The 22,500-nt window shown below is 44.1% G+C and overlaps 1 protein-coding gene across 1 annotated transcript in view; it reads right to left on the reverse strand.

Annotated features, from left to right (window-relative positions):
• camk2a (calcium/calmodulin-dependent protein kinase II alpha) overlaps window positions 1-22,500 on the reverse strand; it is a 75,337-nt gene that overhangs the window by 17,032 nt on the left and 35,805 nt on the right. Inside the window, exons 7-15 of the mRNA XM_063203844.1 lie at window positions 22,160-22,262; window positions 17,669-17,752; window positions 15,045-15,139; window positions 13,941-14,063; window positions 12,131-12,214; window positions 9,916-9,958; window positions 4,230-4,267; window positions 1,661-1,693; window positions 607-655 (exon numbers count right to left, since the gene is read on the reverse strand). Of these exons, the coding sequence (XP_063059914.1) occupies window positions 607-655; window positions 1,661-1,693; window positions 4,230-4,267; window positions 9,916-9,958; window positions 12,131-12,214; window positions 13,941-14,063; window positions 15,045-15,139; window positions 17,669-17,752; window positions 22,160-22,262 (652 nt within the window). The remainder of the gene's footprint in view (window positions 1-606; window positions 656-1,660; window positions 1,694-4,229; window positions 4,268-9,915; window positions 9,959-12,130; window positions 12,215-13,940; window positions 14,064-15,044; window positions 15,140-17,668; window positions 17,753-22,159; window positions 22,263-22,500) is intronic.

Here is a 22,500-nt window from a genome sequence, read left to right on the forward strand (position 1 = left end):
AGCTAGTTTGTCCCCATGTTATTATCTAACCAAGAATGGACGACCCCGCCTGAACAGTGCAATAAGTCAAACCCCTTGAGAAGAAAAAAAAACCCTCTTATCTAACAGTCTGACTCATGCCCATTCATTTAACACTTTAACAGACACAGACAAAAAAGATTTGTGCTGCCTTCTCAAATGTGTAGGTCTCGCACTGAACTGCGCTGCAGCCAAGGTCTAACACGGCTCTGAATACAGCACTCACAATACTTAAAAGAAGAAGGCCGGCACATAGCGCTTGTGTTGTGGAATGTAACTCTGAAATCCAAGTACGAGAACGAGAGTTATTTTTAAACTCTGTTGTGCTGCTGAAAGGTGTATTTATATCCTTATTAACCGCCTTTGAAAGACAAGGCGCAACAGCTTTGGTTTGCAAGCCTGGCTAGCTGAGTTTTGCCAAATGTTTCCTCAGAGGGAGACATCGTAAAATAATCACTACATATCAGGATATCTGCTTCTACTGTATGTTGACATGACTTCGAAGTCCAGGTCAGCGTTTGATTTGGAGTAACTTGAGCAGGTTGTCACAGACAGAAATGTAGAAAAAAAGAAGATGATGATTTTTACCTCGAGTGTCTTCGTCCTCAATGGTGGTGTTAGTGCTTTCTGATGATTCCTGAAAATAATACACAAACCGTTTCAGACAAATCGCATGAAGTGTGTGCTCGAGTGACTGTGTTTGTGTGTGTGCGCACCAATGCGTGCATGTATGTTCTCCAATTAGGGCAAACTGCTCCCAAAATCTTCTCTTCTTTGCCTTCGAAAGGAAACAATAGTTTGTATTATTTGGACTGGTGTGGGATGGGGTGAAGTTACCGTAGGTTGAGTTAAGTTGGGTGTTTAAGACGAATCACACACAACACATTTTACAGGTGAGGACAGGGTAGGAAAGGAAGGGGGGTTAGGGGTTACACACGGACACATCACAAGTTAACATCTCGTCATCCTCAGTTAGCACACAAGGAACCAAAACAAAGCAGCAGTAGCATTTGCTACAGACATAGTAGACATGGGATGCCACAGAAGATGCCAAAAAGAAAGTCCAGCTCCATTCGGGAATGACGGCACAAGCGTTTTTTTGTGCTTCATTCGACTCGACTAACCGTTGGGTTGAGTCAGTGGGTCAGGGTTTTTTGGGTTGGCATGTTTAGACTTAGAGCTAGTGTTATTTTGCAATCACTCTCTCTCTGTTAGATGGAGAGGTGCAAGTGAGAGAGAGGGAGGAGAGGGAGGAGGGGAAGGGAGTGAGGGAAGGAGAGAAAGAAAGAGTCTGAGATAGAGAGAGAAAGAAAGAAACAGAGAGAGAAGGGTAAAAAAGAAGAGGAAGAGTGTAGAGAGAGGGAGAAAGAGAGAGAGAGGGCAGAATAGAGGTGTGTCAGCCATAAGTTAAGGGGGAGTAGTGGAGGCAGGGGACAAGGGAGGGGAGTGAGAAAGAAAGAAAGAGAGAGAGAGAGTGAGAAATAGAGAGGTAGAGAGAGAGTCAGAGAGAACGAGAGTGCAGAGTAGAGGCGAGAGTTGGGCCATAAGTTATGGGTAGTGGAGGGAGAGGCAAGGGCGAGAGTAGAGTAGGAGGGGTGCGAGGGGGTGGGGTGGGGTTGGTTGGGCGGATATCAAGACTCACCATCAGCTGGATACTGGAACTGGACTTCCTTTTCTGGAAGAGAAACGAGAGGAGGTTAAACAGGAAGACAGCGCATGAGATGGAGACGGAGGCCAGCGTGTCGATCAGGGAGGACAGGGACACCTCCATGCTACAGCCTTGTGTCTTGAGTTGGTTTGTGTGTGTGTGTGTGTGTGTGTGTGTGTGTGTGTGTGTGTGTGTGTGTGTGTGTGTGTGTGTGTGAGCGTCTCTGCTGTCTCAGCTTGCGTCTATCTCAGCAAGTAGTGTTGGTGGTGGTCATGGCTGGAGTGTTGATCGGCCTTCCTTCCTTCCTTCTGGGAGAGGGAGGCAGGCAAGACAGACAGGCAGGCAGGGCGACAGGCAGGGCAGGCAGGGAGGAATGCTTTGATTGGGGGGGACGGACGGAGTGTGTGTGGCTCTGTGACAGTAACTCTGACTCCAGGGGGGTTCACGGCCATTCCTAAGCTAATCCGCAAATTTAGCCCCGTGCCCCAACACACACACACACACACGCACAGAGCTTGACCGGACTGACTTGACACACACACACACACACACACACACACACACACACACACACACACACACACACACACACACACACACACACATACACACACACACACACACACACTCACAGAGACAGAACACCATCAGCAGCCATGCGGGTATGGTACTGTGGTTACACACACATATACAGTACATGTACATATGCACACACATACGCAAACGGACGCATAAACACTCCCCGCACAATGCAAACGCATACAGTACATATGCATTGTGGTGTGTGCGCGCGCAAACACACTCACACACTCACACACACACACACACTCACACACACACACACACACACACACACATACACTCCCCTCACAACACACACACGTAAATACACAAACCACTTCCCCATCAACACTCAGACATACTGTACCCAAGGGAGGCAAACAATAATACAAACATGCACATAATTTATGTTCATAGTACATAAACATAGATGTGTACACACACATACACCTAAAAATGCAACCACAAACTCACAAAGGCTTACAGCTTCACATATACTGTACATACACATGGAACATAAATAAATACAGGCACACACAAATTAGCATTTGTGACATTTCGTGTGGATGTGTGAGGTCTTTTTGACTCTCCAAAAAAACCCCATTTCATGAATAATGTTGAGGAGTTGAGCTGCGTTGATACATGTTTGCTCTGCTGCTGGGGCTGACAGGTGATATAAATGCTATACAGCAAATAACAGGAAGCCCAAGCAGAGAGGGGTATTGAATAATAATATCAACGTCCTCCTGCCATGCAGGCAGCCTGCTGTATGTATTCACATCTACCATACATGTTCACCTGCACACACAAGACATGCACAGAGACAGACAGAGACGGACACACACACACCGAACTGACACATCACAATTTAAGACATGAACTCCCCAATCCACCCACCACTGCATCTTCAACACTCCGCCCTACCGCTCCTTCCCTCTCCAAACACCATAAACATACAGCACAGTACATAAACACCCATGATCCCTTCACCCCCCCACCCCCCTCCCCACTCCATCCATTCCACTTCCCACTTTTCTCCACCCAATCCCCAACTCACCATCATCCCCCAACACACCACTTCACCCAACCACTCTGTTCTTACTGCACCAACACCCACCACACCTCACCCGAACCCCCACCCCCAGCCACTCCAATCCCCAAGAATCCCCAACCCACACACACACACACACATAGCACACCAGCATCGACACACTCTGCCCACACCCCCAGCTACCCATTCCAATCCCCGACCCTCCCTCACCCACCCACTACACTAACATGCACACACCACCCACCTGCCTGCCCGCCCGCCCAGCCACTCCAATCCCCACTCCATCCCCCCACACACAGCACCCTCGGCAGCCAGCCCCACGCCACCTCCCACCCTCGGCAGCCAGCCCCACTCCCAGGGGCCATCCATCAAGATATCCGGAGCCAACTGTAGAAAACATATGGCCTGGCTGCCGCATGCAGCAAGCCCGCACTGTTCAGTGAACCTTTCGCATGGATAACAAACTCGCACACACATACATATATACATGAAGCACGGCTTTCCCTGGTGGTATTTTTATTCTACGACCTGACAGTGAAGGATCGAGGCCGGGGCTATCATTCTTTTTTTTCTTACTTTCATCGTAAGATCCTTCTTAGCACGACTAGGAAAATCAAAAGGACAAACTATAGCCAGTAGGAAACTTGGACCTGCTGGTGACTTACTGAAGCTATTCCTGTCACCTATTATTGGCCAGCCAGTCACGGTGGCATGCCTGGCCACCAACAACTTACTGGGACTGTTTGAAACCTTGACACACTTAGCGGTATAACAGCATGGAAAACACATCAAGTGCTTCGGCCCACGTATGTATAGAGCAAATATCCATGTGTGGTCACTGAACAGTGGGCCGCTTAGCGTCACCAGGCCGCAGTAAATCTGTAAATAAACACAGCACACCCATTCATGCCCTACATCCATTCATCCGTCCATCCATCCGTCCATCCCTACCTTCACGCCATCCGTCTTCTTTCCGGCGGTTTTGCCTCCTGCGCGGTAAACAAAGAGACAGAGGGCGAGAGCGATCAAGAAGGGCATGAAAGCCCAGAAGAGCAGGGCAAAGGGCATGGCACTGTACTGTACTGTACTGTACTGTACTCCTGTGCTCCTTCCTTCCTTGTCCAACCACAGGAGGTCCGCTCAGTTCAAACAAGTGCAGCAACAAGTGCCACACAATAGAGAATAGAATCCAAATCTACTGCCAATCTCCAAGGTGTGGCCAAAAAAAAAAAAAACCACTTCCAGGGTGTCCCAGGCAACAAACACATGTAGGGTTTTGGTCACAGTGACGTAATCTTTTTTGATGGTACTCCAGAGTTCAATCGAAGACTTCTGACTGGATAAAACACATCACATTGACATTCAGTCTGACATCCACAGGCAGCCTATGCTATGCTATTACCATACTGGGCACTGCTGGCCTGTAGGTTCCAGTTCCAAGTGTGTGTGTGTGTGGCCTGGCAGTAGATGGCTTGGAAGGGGGTGCCCTGCTGTGGAGCTAAGCACTTGAGATAGGAAACCAGTCCAGTACAGACAGTACATTCCAGGCTTGAGTTCCTTCACCGGCTAATCAGCGCCGCTAACCAAACCGCCATGCCTCGTTGCCCAGTTTTTACCCAAGTCCTCTCGTTCTCTCTTTCACTTGCTCTCTCTCTCTCTGTCCTTCACTCTTTTTCTCTATCAGTCACACTTCTCCCTTCTCCCCTCTTATTCTCTTACACCATGGCAATGTTGCTCTGGTTTATCTTACACCACCTCCCCAACCCCAGAGAGAAAGCCAGGCCAGGGTGTTTCCCCCCTTCTGTGTGTGTGAGTGTGTGTGTTTTTATTCTCATTGACATGTTTGCTAATTTTAGCCGTGCTCTGGCATATGCTACATGTTGCGTTTAGCCTGTCAGTGGCAGGGGGCGTAGCCCTGAGCCACAGCCCCTGCTGGCCTTGTGACCCGGTTGGCCCTTTGTTGCTAGGAGGCGAGACTGCTGCTAGTTAGCTAGCGCTGGCTACAGGTTTCCTCTGGGTTCTAAATACAGAAGGGCAGCTGCACAGAAAGTGTTGAAATAGTGGGAAGTCAGCTGGGACCATTTAGGTCAAATTTCTAATCAGACACTGTCAAGCATTTGTAAATTTAAATACAGTAAGGAAATGCGTATTTTACTTCTTTTCATTTTTCAGACACTGTGTGTGCATTAATAACCTGGTGGTACAACTGATACCAAACAACAGCAAAACAATTGTGCAATGTCAGATTTCTTCCTTCTAATGTGAGAGTTCTTTTTTCTTTCATGTCTTTTGGTGTCGTTTTTGTTTGATTGCCCTGGCCTGTTTTGATGTGTATTTGTACTACCCGTCTTATGTGGATTTGGGCAAGCATCTGGCAAATAAACAGAATTGAATTGAAATGAATTGAATTGAAGTAACATACAGCAGGCACAACACAAATTATGGCACAATATGGCCCAGTTATTACCCTCTATGTACATGAGCACTGAACAGTGGATGGTGACGACTGCTAACACTACAAATGGCAGGGGTGGTGGAACAATGGAAGACATGGGTGTGCGGTGCAGGTGTTTTTAATAGGGGGTGTATAAATAGACTATAGCAGTAATCGGGCCAGTAAATCTTTTTGTAGTGGCTTCCACTTTCTGCCCCACACCCCACACCTCCCCCTGTTCGCTTCCCTTCCTGGGGAGGTAAAGATAGATTTGCGGTAGGGGAGAGGATGAATGGTTGGAGAGAGTATGGGTGGTGAGATGAACCGGGCCAAAGAAAGATGAAGAGGGGTCACCAACTCTGAGAGCTTGGCATGGCTCCAGAATTCCTCAGCGCTTGTGGTGTGGGTGTGCGTGGTGTGGTGCAGGTTTCTGTGTGTGTGTGTGTGTGTGTGTGTGTGTGTGTGTGTGTGTGTGTGTGTGTGTGTGTGTGCGCGTGCACGTGCACGTGCGCGTGCAAGATTGTACGTGTGCTCACATGTATGTGTGTGGGTATGTGTGAGACTGTGCATGTGGATGTGTGACGGAATGAGCTTGCTCGCTGGTGTTATCGATACAGACAGTTTGCGGGTGTAAGCACGTCAGTGTAAGGAGAGCTACAGATAGTGCAGGTGTTTATGAGTGTTGCTGAGTGTGTGTATCTATCAGCGTCACCGCCCAGCGTGTCTTCTCTAATGGCTACTCTCAATGTCTTTGACGTGAGCATGTTACACTACAGGCATACCCATTACATGCCAAAAAATTCTCTCTTCGGCCACCTCTGTAACTCTACACAGAAAAAAAGCATCCAGTGCTAATAGAACTCTTAAAGATTTCTAATTAACTCAGTTTCAAATAACATGTGGTCCTTCAAATCAAATTGCAACAGTTCAAATTTTAACTGACTTTTGACTGCACTGCAATTTCACTCTCCACAGTGTTGATTTATATTACTTTACTCTGAAATACTGAAACCCCATTTTTTTTAACTGTGTATGCTTTCTGTGTACAGTAATCACTGTATCTAGGTCAGCGAAGATTGGTATTTATCCAGATCATAGTAGTTTTTCACTCAGAACATATTAGTCAAGATGGATTGAGTGAGTATCATGACTGGAAAGATGATGTTGTTTGCTTTCAAAATGAAATATCAGAGGAAAGCCCCCCCAAAACAATAGCATATTCTTTTTCTTTTGCGGAGTAGCTTTAGAAATGTCATCTTCAATACGAAATTCTTATCTTTCCAGGCTGGGGCAAGTCAAGGTGGCCGCCTTAACTTTAAAGTGCTGTGGACCCTAAATACAATTAAGTTGTAATAGAAATAGAATAGTATAGAATAGTAGAATAGTTGTAATAGAAATCTTACAACTTAACTCCAGTGTCTCTAGCTGACTATCTGTAACTTGGGGAGAAAGCGTGCCAGTTTGACACTTGCAGCGGCCAGTTTCAAGATAGAGACTAATAGGAATTTGGCATGGGGTTACCTACTCTACCGCTTGGCAGCAGAATCTAGTTATCAGAGAAGTCCAGCTATTTCGTGCTTACTGTCTGTATCTGACTATGTGCAACTTGTGGAGAAAACAAGCAAGTTTGACACTTACTGGGGCTGGTTTTCAGCTAGAGATTGATGGTGCTGGAGGCATTTGGCATGGGGTAACCTATAGTACTGCCTGGCTGCTCTGACACGAGGCACAGCTTACTCTGCAAACTGCGACTATCAGCAGGGGGTGTCATTTACGCTGCCCGCGCCACACTTTCTTTTTTTTTCGCAAGCACTCAGACATGGATGCTGTAGGAGCACCATATGTTGTCCATACACACACACGCACGCGCACGCGCACACACACACACACACACACACACACACACACACACACACACACACACACACACACACACACACACACACACACACACACACACACAGCCATGGATTCTGAAGGAAGCCTTCAGCAGTGGCAGGGATAGAGAAGGGATGGAGGGAGAGAGCGAGGGAGAAAGAGAATCAGAAAAAGAGTGCAAGAGAGAGGGAAACATACAGCGGGAGAAGGAGACGTAGTGAATGGAAGAGAGAGAGAGAGAGAGAGAGAGAGAGAGAGAGAGAGAGAGAGAGAAGAAAAAAGAAACAAGAAGGAAAGGGATATAAAAGCAAGAGAGGGAGAAAGATAAAGAATGCACGAGGGAGTAGAGAGTACGTAGAGATAGAGAGGCAGATGGCTGGACTCACATTTTAATAAGCACCTTTATCCAACACAAGGACAGGGAGACCCAATGTGATCACATTATCTACAAGGCTCTTGACACACAACAAAGTGGAAACAGGATGACAGTACAGCAGCAGCAGTCAGGAGTGGATACATGGAACCAATAGATCTAGTGGTCAGTCTATGTGGCACTGCCATTTCTCAGCCAAAGGGTGGCGGGTGACAGGGTCGCTCACAGCTTTGGCTGGGCCCAGGACAAATTCATCTGAAAGGGCACCCCCGCTCAATAGATACAATGTAATGAGAACCCAATTCTGGGCCCCCTCTGTCCCTGGGCCCGGGAAAAGGGTCCCCTTTGACCCCCCCTGTCGGCTTCCCTGGCGGGTGATACTGTAAACCTCTACAGCAAAATCAAATGACCAAAACTGAAGAGAAAAGAAAACAAGATTGGTCCGCTCACTGCTTTTAAAAGAATAGAATAGTCTTTGAATAGAAAAATCAATGTTTCATTCTCATGGTCTTCATCATTTTTAGAGAAAAACAACACAACCAGCATCAATCCACAAAATGGTCTACACATATTTATTTGTTTTACGTTTTGTTTTTGTTTTTTTGGGGGGGTGCTTTTATTTGAGATAGGCAAGTAAAGATAGCGACAGGAAAGCAGGTTGAGAATCTGGAAACAACCTTGGGTCATAATCGAGCTGAGTCCCTAGTGTAACAGTGTGCTCTGCCTTAGCTGTTTAAGCCACAGCTAAGGCCGACTGTGCGGCCCTACAAAGGCAAAGTGCAGTAACTACGCCAACATTTAGGTGCTGTTTCCACGTAGCTGGATATTTTTATATGTGGATATTTTTTTCTCCTGGTTGCATTGGTTTTGCATTGGTTTTGTCCTTCCGTTTCCACGTAGCAGATATTTAAAATCCAGGTATAAAAAGCAGGATAAAACAATATCCTGTTTAGGGGGCTGAAACGCATTCGTTACAATGGAGGATTTATTTTTATCCACATGTTGCGTTTACACCTAACAGGAGAAAAAAATACCCTGCTAAAAAAATATCCTGCTACGTGGAAACAGCACCTTAAACTGAGAAGCATGCCTTCAAAGCCTTGGTATTAGGTTGGATATTGATCATTACTGAAAATTTGACATAGAAATATCTCTAAAATGGGACGCATTTGGACCATAATCCCGTGTCCAGACCAAGAGCGAACTACGCTGCCTGGTAGCATGGGTAGCAGAAGAAGTTTCGCCTTGAATTCGCTGTATTCGCTCCAGACACAGCATTGACATGTTTGATTCAGCTAATCACATAACGGCTCTGGCTTGACAGGCTGGGACATTCGTTGATATGAACTTTCTAATTGGTTTTCGCCTCACCGCGTCATAGCGAATTCGTCTATGATTAGATTTAGTTTAATCCTTAAAATTCGCTCTGGTCGCTCAAGAAGCTTCGCCCCTGGCGAATTCGCTTTGATAGCGCTGGTCGCGTGGCCTCCATAGAGAAATAATGACTTCCGTCGCTCCATTCCCTCCGTTCGCTCTTGGTCTGTACACGGCATAAGGCTTTGTTACAAGATAAAGAAGCATGTAGTTACTGCACTTTGTCTTTGTAGGGCAGTATACAGTACATACCTGTAGTTAATACTTTCTATGCTTTTGCCTGGAAAATGTCAGTGCCATATGAAAACGATACCCAAGAGTCAGTGTGCATTTACCCTCCTTCACGGCATCTCTTCTGTGACACATGGCATATGTTCCTTTGATCATTCTGTTGTGTGTCAAGCCGAGAGCCTTGTAAGTATTGTGATCCCTTGAGTGCCTGTGCCTGATAAAGCTTGTAAGACTGGCATTCTTCAGCATGGATCCATGGTCTCTTACGGTAAATAGACTCTAAATCAAGATCAACAGGCAGCACAGTATGGATTTTTTTCACTCTTTGTAAAGCAACAGACACTTACCTGAAAAATTGCGGGTAGCCAGCATAGTGGTAAGAATAGCCCCCTGGATGAAAGGACAGAACATATACCATGAAGGAATGAAAAAAAAAAACCACACCATTGTTCGTGTGTGTGTCAGAGAGAGAGAGAATGAAGAGGATATGCCTCTCTTCATATTTTGTCGCAAGGGCTAACAGTGTAATAAAAAAACCCATCATTTTAAGAATGATTTTTAGAAGCACTGAAAAAAGGGACAGACTTGAATAAAACACAGAGTTCACTACGTGAATAAATTACTCTGAGTAGAAACTCACGTGTATTCCTTTAGGGATGGAATAATTGATGTTCTACCAATGCACTGTCTAATTTGCAGTGTTAATTCACTGAACACTTACGAGTTGAATTTAACACTCGTCTAGTTGATGCTACTCTTGTTGAATAAACACACCGGGATTTACAATTTACCTTGAATGATTGATGATCTAACTGTGTCTGCGCTGCCTTTCAGGGCCTTAAGCTGAGGGTTCATGACATGAGCAATGATCTGATCTTATCATGTTTAGTCTGCCCCGGACCTGTGCTCATTGATTGAAGCCCTGGTACACCTCTAATTAGGCAGAAAGACTCCAGGAGACTGGTAGGGGTCTTGCTCGGGTCTTGCTTCTTGACTCTCATGAAAACTTCCACAATCTATATGTCGGATCATTAACTGTGTCTGGTTGATGTTAGGTATATAGTGTATCTGCTCTCAGCAAGTCGCATTGCCTCACACCAGGTATATAATGCATCTGTTGAGAATGATGGTAGACCAACATCTACGCAAAAATGCCTTCAGCAAAAAAGCCCCCATACCGGAGTACTGTCTACTATAATGGCATGGTGGATGTTGTTCACTTCTGCGCCTGATTTTTGTATTCTCTTCTGTAGACAGCTAGCTTCACGCTCAGATTACTTCAGGATAATTATTCATAACATTTGCATCTGCTTTGTGGAACCACCGTGGAGTTTGATGAATTTCTAAAAAGCCCAAAACACTGTGCGAGACAGGGAACAAGACTCAAACATTACTTTAGCAGGACGGAACTTGAATTTCATGGTTATTTTTGATAAATTACTGAATAACCTCAGCCATGGGCTATCTCTTTTACTCCAAAGACATTGTTTCACCCTCAGGCTAAAACCTGTCCAATCTGCGTGCAGTAGAGGGTTAAATAAGCAAAAATGAAACATGTGAACAGAGACTTTCTTCATGTCATTCCTCATGTGCAGTCATTTGTCAAACAGGTAGAGTGTAGAGGAGGAAGGACGCCATGGGCTCTCTTCTCTTGTCTTGGGGCCTGGCCAGTGCACGTGTATTGTGGTGTGCTGTGCTGTGTTGTGCTGTAGGCTTCTGAGCTATGCTGTGCTGTGCTGTGCTGTGCTATTCTGTTCTGTAGCGTGACATTCTGTATAGTGTTGTTCTGTACTGCATGTTGTGCTGTACTGTGTGATGTGCTGGGTTGTACTGTACTGCCCTACAACTTCAGAACGCAGTGTAATTCTAAATGGCAAACTGAGAAAAAAGGCTTTAAAGTTTCCTTTCTGGCCATGCAACTGTGTTGGAGGTAAAGTGGTGATGACACTTCCATGTAATATTTTTTATGGTGGAAATTTATGCACACAAGGAAAAAAAACAACATTCTCATTACTTTTTAGCTGAAAAATCAATATACTAAGTTCTGTTGTGGTATTACTGTCTACACCAAAACCACGGTGTCAATGGAGAAGTGCAGTATATTGCGCGATCATATACTGCAGTCTTGGCTAGTATACGACGTAACCTCCTAAAACCAAAAAGTGCAGTATAATCGTTTTTTATAGTTTTTTTCTTAAACCGGACCAAGTTGGACCAAAACATTTTAACACAAGAGAAAGAAGGTATTCTGTGCTGTGTTGAGCTGCTCTGTGCTGTGTTGAGCTGTGCTGCTCTGTGCTGTGTTGAGCTGTGCTGTCTTGAGCTGCTCTGTGCTGTGCTGCTCTGTGCTGTGCTGTGTTGAGCTGGGCTGCTCTGTGCTGTGCTGTGTTGAGCTGGGCTGCTCTGTGCTGTGCTGTGTTGAGCTGGGCTGCTCTGGGCTGTGCTGTGTTGACCTGTGCTGCTCTGTGCTGTGCAGTGTTGAGCTGTGCTGCTCGGTGCTGTTCTGTGCTGTGCTGTGCTGCTCGGTGCTGAGCTGTGCTGTGCTGTGCTGTGCTTATGTACCTTCAGCTTCCGCCGAGCATTGAACTTCTTCAGGCATTCCACGGTCTCCTGCCTGTGCATGCACGACGCCACTGTGGAGCGATGCTGCAAATGAAGATCACACATGTTATGTCAGAGAGAGGTCAACCCACAATAGACTAATATACACTGCAAAGCTAACCCATACATACAAGGTCAGCTCCTCAGTTCAAATACTGTTCACAAATATACACTAGGGCTGCAAAATTAATCGAAAAATAATCAAAATCGTGATAAAATCGTGAAATCGAACTCGTGATTTTAATCGTGATTTAATCGTGGCAATAGTGACCTACTTTTGAGAAGCCAGAACATACTGACAGGCTGGTGTTTCTGGCCAGAAATCTGTCCACTTAAGTTTCATGCTATTGCCTTTACATAATAATTACAATTCATTTTATTTTGCTCATCCCGTATGTAATTCATTCTTGGTTATATTTCATCTTGCAAATCTGCAAAAATCAATAATCGTGATTAATAATCGTGATTATGATTTTGACCAAAATAATCGTGATTATGATTTTTTCCATAATCGTGCAGCCCTAATATACACACACATACAGAACACAGAGGCTCCTATTTCCACATTTCTGAATTGAATGCACTTCTGAAATCCTCTGCAAAATGACTAAGCTTAACCGTTAAGAAGTGTCAAATAAACAGTGCAAAAACAAGCCTAAAACACAGCTGTTTGAATCATTCATCGGGATGTTCAGGCATATCACTTGTTAGACATCTGTTGTGGGCATTCTATCACATATCCTCTCTTCAGTTTTGTTACCAGCTTACTGCCTAGACACATTGGTTAAATAGCTGTCACTCTGCGTAGCTAGAAAAAAAAACTGTCAGTGAACAGCTTGGGTATAATTCTGGGGGGAGATGGACCCTTTTTTCATCACCACAGCTGGTGGATGTACTGTCTGAAGAGGAGGGGCACATATCAGGCAGCACTGGAGCTACTAGAAACGTCAGAGGGATGGCTGCTTTTGGTACTGGTGATGTGTACTGTAGCTCCAGCCCACAGGCCTAGACCAGTGTTTCTCAAACTTTTTCAGACTGAGAACCAATTTTTCTCAAAAATATTTTGGACTTTTAAAACCTTTATTCAGGAAATAAAGAAGGTTTGCGTCTGCGTCTTAACTTAGAATCGTGTGTTGCTTGGTGCGATTACTCACCAAAAATAGTGATACTAAGACAGTCAAAAAAGATGAGATTTTGTTTTCCGATGACTTCTTTTGTAATTTGTCGGCCACAATACACATTTTGAACTTGCAAGCCTTGTGTGCGCCTCATCTTTTTTGACTGTCTTAAAACCTTTATTCAGACAGGACAGCCTAAGAAAAGTGTGACAGGAAATGAGTGTGTGAGAGAGGTGGTGGAGGATCAGGACATGACCTTGGGCCGAAATCGAACCCGGGTCCCTGGTGCAACAGCATAGTGCACTACTTGAGCCACGGCCGATGCCACACAAAAAAAAGGGCCACTGCCAACTGAATTGATAGGCTTGGTCACACTACTGGTTTAGTGTCACAATTGCAGATCCATCCCGATCACTCATAATTTCATATAAATTACAGTCTTGTCTTACTGTACTGGAAAAATAAGTTCAGGTAATTTTAGTCCTGTAATAATGTTACAAACATACAGGTATGCTAGCTTGTCTTAGAATTGCTGACTATTTGTAGAAATCTCCTTATGGATCACTTGAGGTATCTTGTGGACCACCTGTGGTCCCTGGACCACATTTTGAGAACCACTGGCCTAGACAGACAAGAGAGAGAGCTTAGCTTACCGAAATCCAGGGATGTTTCAGGGCCTCGGAGGCAGTGATGCGCTTGGCGGGGTTGATGGTTAACATCTTGTTAATAAGATCCTTCGCCTCGGGGGTTACGGTGTCCCATTCGGGTGATGGAAACTGTGTGATTAGAAGGAGGAGGAGGAGGAGAGATAGGATAGTATGAATTAATAAAAAAGCAGGCAGTTGGAATGCTTTTGAGGGTGATTTGTCCTCATATTCTGTCACACATTAACATATTCATATAGTACGTATGTGTGGCCGTAATGTTTTATTTCACTCATGAGTGGAAGCATCTCTAACATAATTGTTGCTGAGAGAAGATCTAAAAAGCTAAATAGTCATTAATTGTAAAGTATAAATTATACCAATTCAATGTCATGAAATTCACATTTGCCAACCTGCAATGCCAGTTGAACTGCAATTCTGGTTCCCTTTAATTAATTCAAATTCAATTGGGACTTATGGTTTACACTCATTCCAGTTTGCATTGTATTAGCCTGGTATGTACATTATTAAATCTCATATTATCAATACTCAGTCAATCAATAAATTAGTTTTGGGCTGGAGTAAAAACTACTTGTGGCTTTGCTTGGCCACAATTTCTAGTGCTGAACAAAAAAGTGACGTTTTTTGGGAAAGAAAAAAAGGTTTGCACACTTCTTTGGATTTTTTTTGTTTTTTAAGTTCTTTTTTTCTTTTCATTCATGCATTGGTATGATGATGTTTCGCCCTTGTGGTGAATCTGTGGAAGACTGCAAAGTCGAAACGTCATCATGGCAATGAATGAATATTAAAAAAAAAACTTAAAGAAGAAAAAGGAGTGTGCATACCTTTTTTCAAAAAAGTTTATTAAAACATAAGGGTTGAATGACTATGGCCAATTAACAATTTAAAATAGAGAATAATGTAATTCAATAATGCAGTAAAAAAAATCCCTTGAAAAGTTTACATAGCCAGACTAAGCACAATGTTACTAAAAAAAAACAACTCCAAAGAAAGCTCAATGGAGCATTACATAACCCTGGCAAGCAAAGAAAACACAAGTGGTATTTCAGGCAACATGAACTCATTCTTTGAGACTCTGTGGGCTTAACTGACATCATAGGCTCCGGCTTTGATCTGCTGGTACAGGCGGTGCTGATCTTCATCCCAGAAAGGCGGGTAGCCCACAAGGAGGATGTAGAGTATTACACCTGCAAAGAGGAACATTTCGCTTTAAAAGGTGGGCGACAAAAGTGCACTCTTTTGCAGCCCACTCCACAAGAGTTTAAAACAAGAGTTAAACAATAGAGTCCGCAGCAGTGACTCAGCTGAACCTGATGCCCTGTGAGCTGGGAAACCTAACGGACAGATTTCACACTGTGTTAGCGTAGACTTCAAAATACTGCACCAAAATATTTCAATACGACTGCACAAATGACAGTCACTGAATATTTAAGGTTCGGTCTGGCATTGTAATTTGACACACGTGTACTGTATTTTGAGGCCCTCTCTCTCATGAGAATGTGTTACCAAATGTGCATTGTTTGCACACAATTGTGAATTAGTATGTAGAAAAGAATGTGCCTTGGATTTAGACACACACTCTTTAGCTGAAGAAACAAAGGAGGAATCTGACTCATTTAATAGAGCGTTGAGATCAAATATCATCCAACATTTACCAGAAATGCACACAGAATGTGCATTTTACATCCTCTATGTCAGGGGTGGGCAATTATTTTGGCTCAAGGGCCGCATTGGGTTTAGAAAGTTGACCAAAGGGCCGGATGTCGTAGGCAACTTGCCCATGCCGATAATAAGAAATGGTGTACGCCAACATAATTACACCATTGTCAGTTATGCCATTCCTGCTAATTGTATCCAGATGTAGACTTTAGTAATCTTAGGTTTCCAAGACCCTTGTTTTAGGTAGCGCATTGAAGAATGAGTGACCATGTGAATCTGCATTTTTTTCTTGGAAAGGCTCTGAGGGCCACATGAAATGGCCGAGCGGGCCGCATGTGGCCCCCGGGCCTGGGTTTGCCCACGTCTGCTCTATGTGGCTAGCGTCTGTGGTTAGCTTTCATTCTGCATGGCTGGTGTTCCAATGCTACTTGGCTGTTATAAAACCATTGTGTGTGTGAATGGAGGAATCTCTTTCTGGAAAGTTCCCTGTGGTGTGTGAGTGACGCCTGGCTCTTGTCTTCTTGTCAAAGGCCCTGTGCACGCGTGCGCACTACACACACACACACACACACACACGCACACGCACACGCACACGCACACACACACGCACACGCACACGCACACGCACACACACACATACATACACACACATACATACACACACACACACACTATACAATTATGGTGACTGAGACTGGAGAGGACGATCTAGCCATCAAACCGTCAGTCACTGTTTGTAGATTCTAGAGTGAAACTAGATTATCACTATTCTGTCAAGATGGGCTGCTTTGCTGGGCAACCAATAAGCTGTTAACATAGCCCAAACCCTGAACCTAACTCTGTAGTGCATTGTGAAAGCCCACCTGCGAAACTCTCAACTCTCATTGTCATTGTGACACAGCACTCCACAGCATACAATTGTTCACTGCACACTGCACACAACAAAATTGCATTTATGCCTCACCCGTGCAGTGGGCAGCCCCCAATGGCGCCCCAAGAGAGCAGTGCGGCGGGATGGTACCATGCTCAGGGTACCTCAGTCATGGAGGAGGATGGGGGAGAGCACTGGTTAATTACTCCCCCCACCAACCTGGCGGGTCAGGAGTCAAACTGGCAACCTTTGGGCCACAAGTCTGGCGCCCAAACCATGACTGATGTTGTAACGGCTCGGTAGCTCAGCTTGATGGGTATCTCATATTGGCACCACACTGGCCAGAAGGAATATGGACAGTGAGGAAGTTTGGAGGCCTTATGCCGTGGATGCCGTTGTGGTAAGGTCAAGTTGCAGCTGTTGTGGCAAGTATCTGACAATAGTTACAGCAAGCTTATAGGACGTTTTTGTTCCACTCTGCAATCTTTGCCGTTACTAACATAGAGATCACTGAAGTAGAGAGTGGGTGACTGATGTCATAATTGAGTTACCATGGTTGCGTTGCGAGACCAGGATGGTGCCACTGTGGGCCGAATGGACCTAATCGTTTCCTTCCACTGACATGAATGGCCACTCTTACTGTAGAAGTTGATGATTCAACAACAATAATGGCCAATTCCTGGGTAGTAATACAATGTCAGCATACAAAATTCCTGGTAACAGAAAAAGTAGGCTACTATGCGTGCAATCAGTGGAACAGTGTGCAACAAAGGTGCTACTGAAGTGTTTTGATTATCAATATTTTTGCCCATCAGCTCTTACACACGTAATCTGAGTATGTCAATCAACTAACTTAAACATTTTACTTGAACGGATCGACATAAGAGTGCATGTAACAACATTATCATAAGAATAACATTACACAAGTCATATTCACGACACATTATTGATGTTTATGACTGTTGTGTCATGAGGTCATTCTGCTTTTGGAATGTCATGACACTCAAACAATGTCAACTTGACATTCAAAAAACCGAATGACGCACTGATATGGGTCATGTCGTTCTTATGATGCTCACATGATGCCCTTATGTAGACCTCTTTAAAGAAAGTGGAACTCAAAATTCAATATGCCACTTAGAGTAGACAGCAGAATATAGAATACAGTAGATGGTGTTACACTCACCACACGCCCAGAGGTCCACAGCTTTGCCATAAGGATCTTTCCTCAGGACCTCAGGAGACAGGTATCCAGGCGTACCCGCAAAGCCTGAAAACACATACGCACGCACAGACGCACACGCATGCACACACACGCACACACACACACACACACACAAACACACAGAAATCAGAATATGCTTTTGTGTCAAATGACAAAATGTGTAAAAGGATGCCAAATTGCTTGCCAACTTTCAGACTTTAACTTTTTCATTTTTCAAGCTTTTTCAAGCCATTTCCAAATCCATGATCTCAATCAAGTTTCATGTTTAAAATGTTGCTTAATTTATCTCATCACACCATCTCATGAACAGAACAGGCAAAAGAAAAGTGACGAGCCATGACATCACAGACTAATTCTTATGGACTGTCTTGCAAAGACATCTAATCATGCCATTTAACCTAGTGTGCTAATGCAATCACTCTGATGTACTGCATATGTACCCCAGTCTTCTACTGCCTAATGGCTTCGTGTTAGATCCCCTCCTGTGCCATTACCATCAGAGTGCAAAAGACATCTACATTTCCCTCATTACGGCTAATGGGCACTGCTTAAGAGTCAGACTTTTTGCTGTCTGCATTGGCCCGACACTGCTGAGCCTGAGAGGGTCCTGGACAATATAAGGGGCTGTACTGTACTGCATATGCCTGGCTTACTGGGGAGGGCTACTGTGGGTTGTACCAGTGGTGATCCAACAATGATTTGCGGCCCCCGGGCAATGCCCTTTCCAGGCACCCCAAAACCGCCCAGTCCCCAATGAAAAAAAATAACCAAAGCAACAAAGAAATGCTTAGAACATGCTAATAAAAAACACCAATACTAATACAAGCACTAATTTAGCAATTGTGTGGAAAAAAACACATTGAGTAACGACGACGTAATAATACGTTTTTCACGCCCATGCGTTGTATACCAAAACGTAAAAATACGTTTTTGCGTTTAAATGTCATATTTCGAATCTACACCCTTCAATGGACCTTCATGTGATTTTGGGAGCTGTGTGATGGACATAAATGACAAAATTTGCAGTCAAAAGTTTGTGTTATGATTTGGACATTTTAATTTATCTTACCAAGATGTCTGGATGCCAACCCATGTCGCCTACCATAGACTATCTGTAATAGGCTCCTAATGATCGCGCTGCCTGCATTGATGCTACGGCTCTGCATTTGATTTTGTCGCTAAATTATCCTGCAATGATGCTCTTTTACTCTCTCTGTACCCCTTCACCTTGTGGTATGGTAGCTACAGGTAGAGCTATGGTAGCTATCAGGGATGCTGCCGTATTCGTGAATCTTGCTATGTTGTTGTTTCCCTTGTACGGTCGGTGCCCACGCTGTAGCACTTGTAGTGTCTGACTTGTATATCGTGCCTGGAGTATCTTGGACTTTCTGGACTTGCTACCTAGACTTGCTACCGAACTGTGATTGGAATGGGCTGAGATTTGGAAGTTTGATCGCCAACCAGATAAGAATTGTTTATTTGATTATTCGCCCCCATGTTGAACTTTCTGTGTCTTCCTGTATGTGAAAAGCCAGAAGCTAGCATAGATGGCTACATATCATATGGATCGGATGGGCTACATCTAAGCATCATATAATTGGGATTTGTTGTCAATGTTGGGCTATTATTTCTGGAGTTATCGGGAGCTATTTTAGCAAATGTCTCACCTTCTGCGTGTGTGCAAAGAGTTTGTGTTCAGTCCGCGTGAAAAACTTGGATTTCGAAGGGCATTGAATATCTTGAAACTGGTTGTGATGATGTGACCATCAGTAGCTTGTGAGGTTGTGTCACACCAACAAGCCTAGCTCTTTGGTGTAGCTTTCAAAAGCCCTGGTTTGGTATCCTGGTTTGGATCAATTGAACTCCCCTTTGCCACATTAGTGACTTGGTATAAATTGGTAAACCTTGGCATTTCATTTTGTACAGCGCATCTGAGTGAGATTCTACTCGTGCAAACTCTTGCCAATCTGTTCAAAGGGACTGTCTGTTTATGAGCAATACGTCTTGCCAACCTGGTGGATTGATCCTCAGCCAAGCCGTCTGTACAAAGGAAATGGCTAACAAGTATACTTTGATGGAAAAAATGTGTTTATTTGGATAGGCCTTGAGGAGGATTTTGAGTATTTTTCTGCTCACCCAATCAGAAACACACCTCAATCATTCAGGCAAATTTGCGACATTATATCAACGTATATAATATGGAATATACCATTAAGCAGAAGCCATTGCTTCACTAAATACATACGCTACAGTAAATGTGATGCTAGGGCCACCACAACACAGTATATTTCTGAGTGAGAGACACTCTTTGGTATGAGAAACGGGAGTGACAACAAAGGCCACCCTAGATAACCAGACCATAGTAATAGCATATAGGCTACAGCAATACAAACAAATCAAGAACTGTTATCTCCACCAGGACACACAGTATAAATTGATTCCACCGAAGAGTCCTTTACCCTCACATTCGTGGATCAAACAACATTCATCTCTAATGACCTTTAAGGTCCTGTCAAGAGGAATTATAAGGTGCCAGCTTTGTTTGAACAGAAAAGGAGGGCTGAAAAATAGGCCCCCGTGCTCCAGTGAGAGGGCAGCTCTCAGCGGGGATCTGACCTAATGAGGCTGGATGGAGCTGTGGTGACATTTCTATTTCCACTGGAAATGGGAGTCATAAATAAAATAAGACATAACCCGCAGCAACTAGCCCCCCTCTTCACGGCCTCCTCCACACCATATAGTATACAATAGCCCAGACACCCTGCTTTACCAGTCAAAATGGCATATATGTTACGATATCAAACTGTAAAGGCAGTTACCCAAATCTCAACATAAAAATCTTCCAATAACAAATGTGCATATTATGGAATACTTGTAAAACATGGTTTGAATGGACACATCTAACTCTTCTTTTTCATCTTCTCCGTCTTCTTCTTCTTCTTCTTCTTCTTCTTCTTCTTCTTCTTCTTCTTCTTCTTCTTCTTCTTCTTCTTTTTCTCCTTCTTCTTCTTCTTCTTCTTCTTCTTCTTCTTCAGAATTATGTGAATTACTGGAGGTCTGGAAATACCGTAGACTAATTTAGATCACATGCACCATTTCAGAACGTATCAGACCCATGGTGTTCCTGCCCAAACTCGTCTCCATTGATGTTGGGACATTCACAAAGCTACATTATGTAAAAATTCTGTTTCCTTCTCCAAAACTGGTTGGTTTGTACTACATGTTTTCCATATTACTCATTTCTGTGCGTGTACTACCGCAGTTACCACAGCAGAATCACAGGTTGTACCTTCAGGCCCTTCCAGGTCTGCTGAATCTAATACGCTATATCCAAAGGCCAAGAACTCTGGTTTAAAAAGTCTTTTTGTGTACCTGAGGGCTGGCTTATCTCCCCAGGAGCAGACAAGTCTTAACTTTGTTCTGGGATTTAGTGACTAGTGTCTAGTAATCAATGTCATTTTGTTTGTTTATCTCTGAGTCAATAACACCTTTGTTGGTGAACCATGAAGGCTCAGGTCTGATAAAAACCCTCCTTTTCGTAGAGATACTCTTGTAAATACTCTTTTGTGAGGGCTGTCTACACATGATCAGACCTCATGGGAGAAGCACAGGGAACTGTGGAGATCTATTTGCTCATCCAATTTTCTTTGTTTTTTTTCTATTCCCTCCCTCCATCCCTCCCTCTTTCTTTCTGCTTTTCTCTCACCCCCTCAAACCCATTCCCACTCCCACTCCCTCTTCCTTTCTCTCCTCTCCTCCCACTCTCTTTTTCAGCATTAATCAAACCACAGATTGTTTTATTACACCAGTGAGTTCCCTCCATCTCCTTGGTAAATATCCCTGTCAGTCAAAGCCTGTGATCAGGTGTGCTTCACAAAGGACCCCTAAGGGCTGTTGTATCATCACCTAAAACAAGTGTCACAAGGCTAACACACTGAACTGCAGAGCTGATAATGAACATGCGCCTCATGCCAGGAAGTGAGGCGCTAGTCTGTTTGTTTGAATGATAGTGAAATCGAAGAGGAATGTCCACTCCTGGACAATGCAAGCGTTTATTTTATCTTACTTTTCTGTACAGCACATTGAATTGCATTTTTGTATGAAATGTGCTATACAGTACAAATAAAATTCCCTGGCCTTGCCTTGCCTTGCCTTGCATTCATATGTCTATTGCACATTGCCATTCGTATCCCTGCATTAATAATTGTACCCTATATTTGACACCCAAGGCATGATCACCCGCAAATCGTTGGAGAAGATTGACACCGAAGATTATTGTAGAGCTGTAATTAGCCCTCTAGAATATTTGGTTGACATTCAGAGCTAAAACTACTCTGTTACGCACAGTATATGTGACACACTGCAAACAATGTGACTGTGTCTGGTCAATGTCAAATAATGTCAATGTAGTACAATGGGCTCCTTCCGCTCGGTGAAGTTATGAGTCTTTACCAAACCACGCCTGCTGGTCTCCTTCCACCTCGATGGCCAGGCCAAAGTCAGCCAGCTTCACTGCCGCCCCCTTGGACTTGGAGGCCAGGAGAAGGTTCTCCGGCTGCGGAGGACAAGAACAACAGAGAGGAACGTGGGAAAAGAGAGGAAGTGAGAGCACTGAGAAAGACAGACAGAAAGAAAGACAGAGAGAAAGAAAGAAAGACAGAATTGTCTTTTTTTCTTTTCTTTCTTTATTTCTATAGTAATAGAAATAACAGAAGGCAGAACATAAAAAGAATGGAAGATTAGGCTTTGGAGGATGAGACCACTGAGAAAGAAAGAAAGAAAGAAAGAAAGAA

This window comes from Engraulis encrasicolus, chromosome 7 (assembly GCF_034702125.1).
Source record: "Engraulis encrasicolus isolate BLACKSEA-1 chromosome 7, IST_EnEncr_1.0, whole genome shotgun sequence".
NCBI classification, from domain to species: Eukaryota; Metazoa; Chordata; class Actinopteri; order Clupeiformes; family Engraulidae; genus Engraulis; species Engraulis encrasicolus.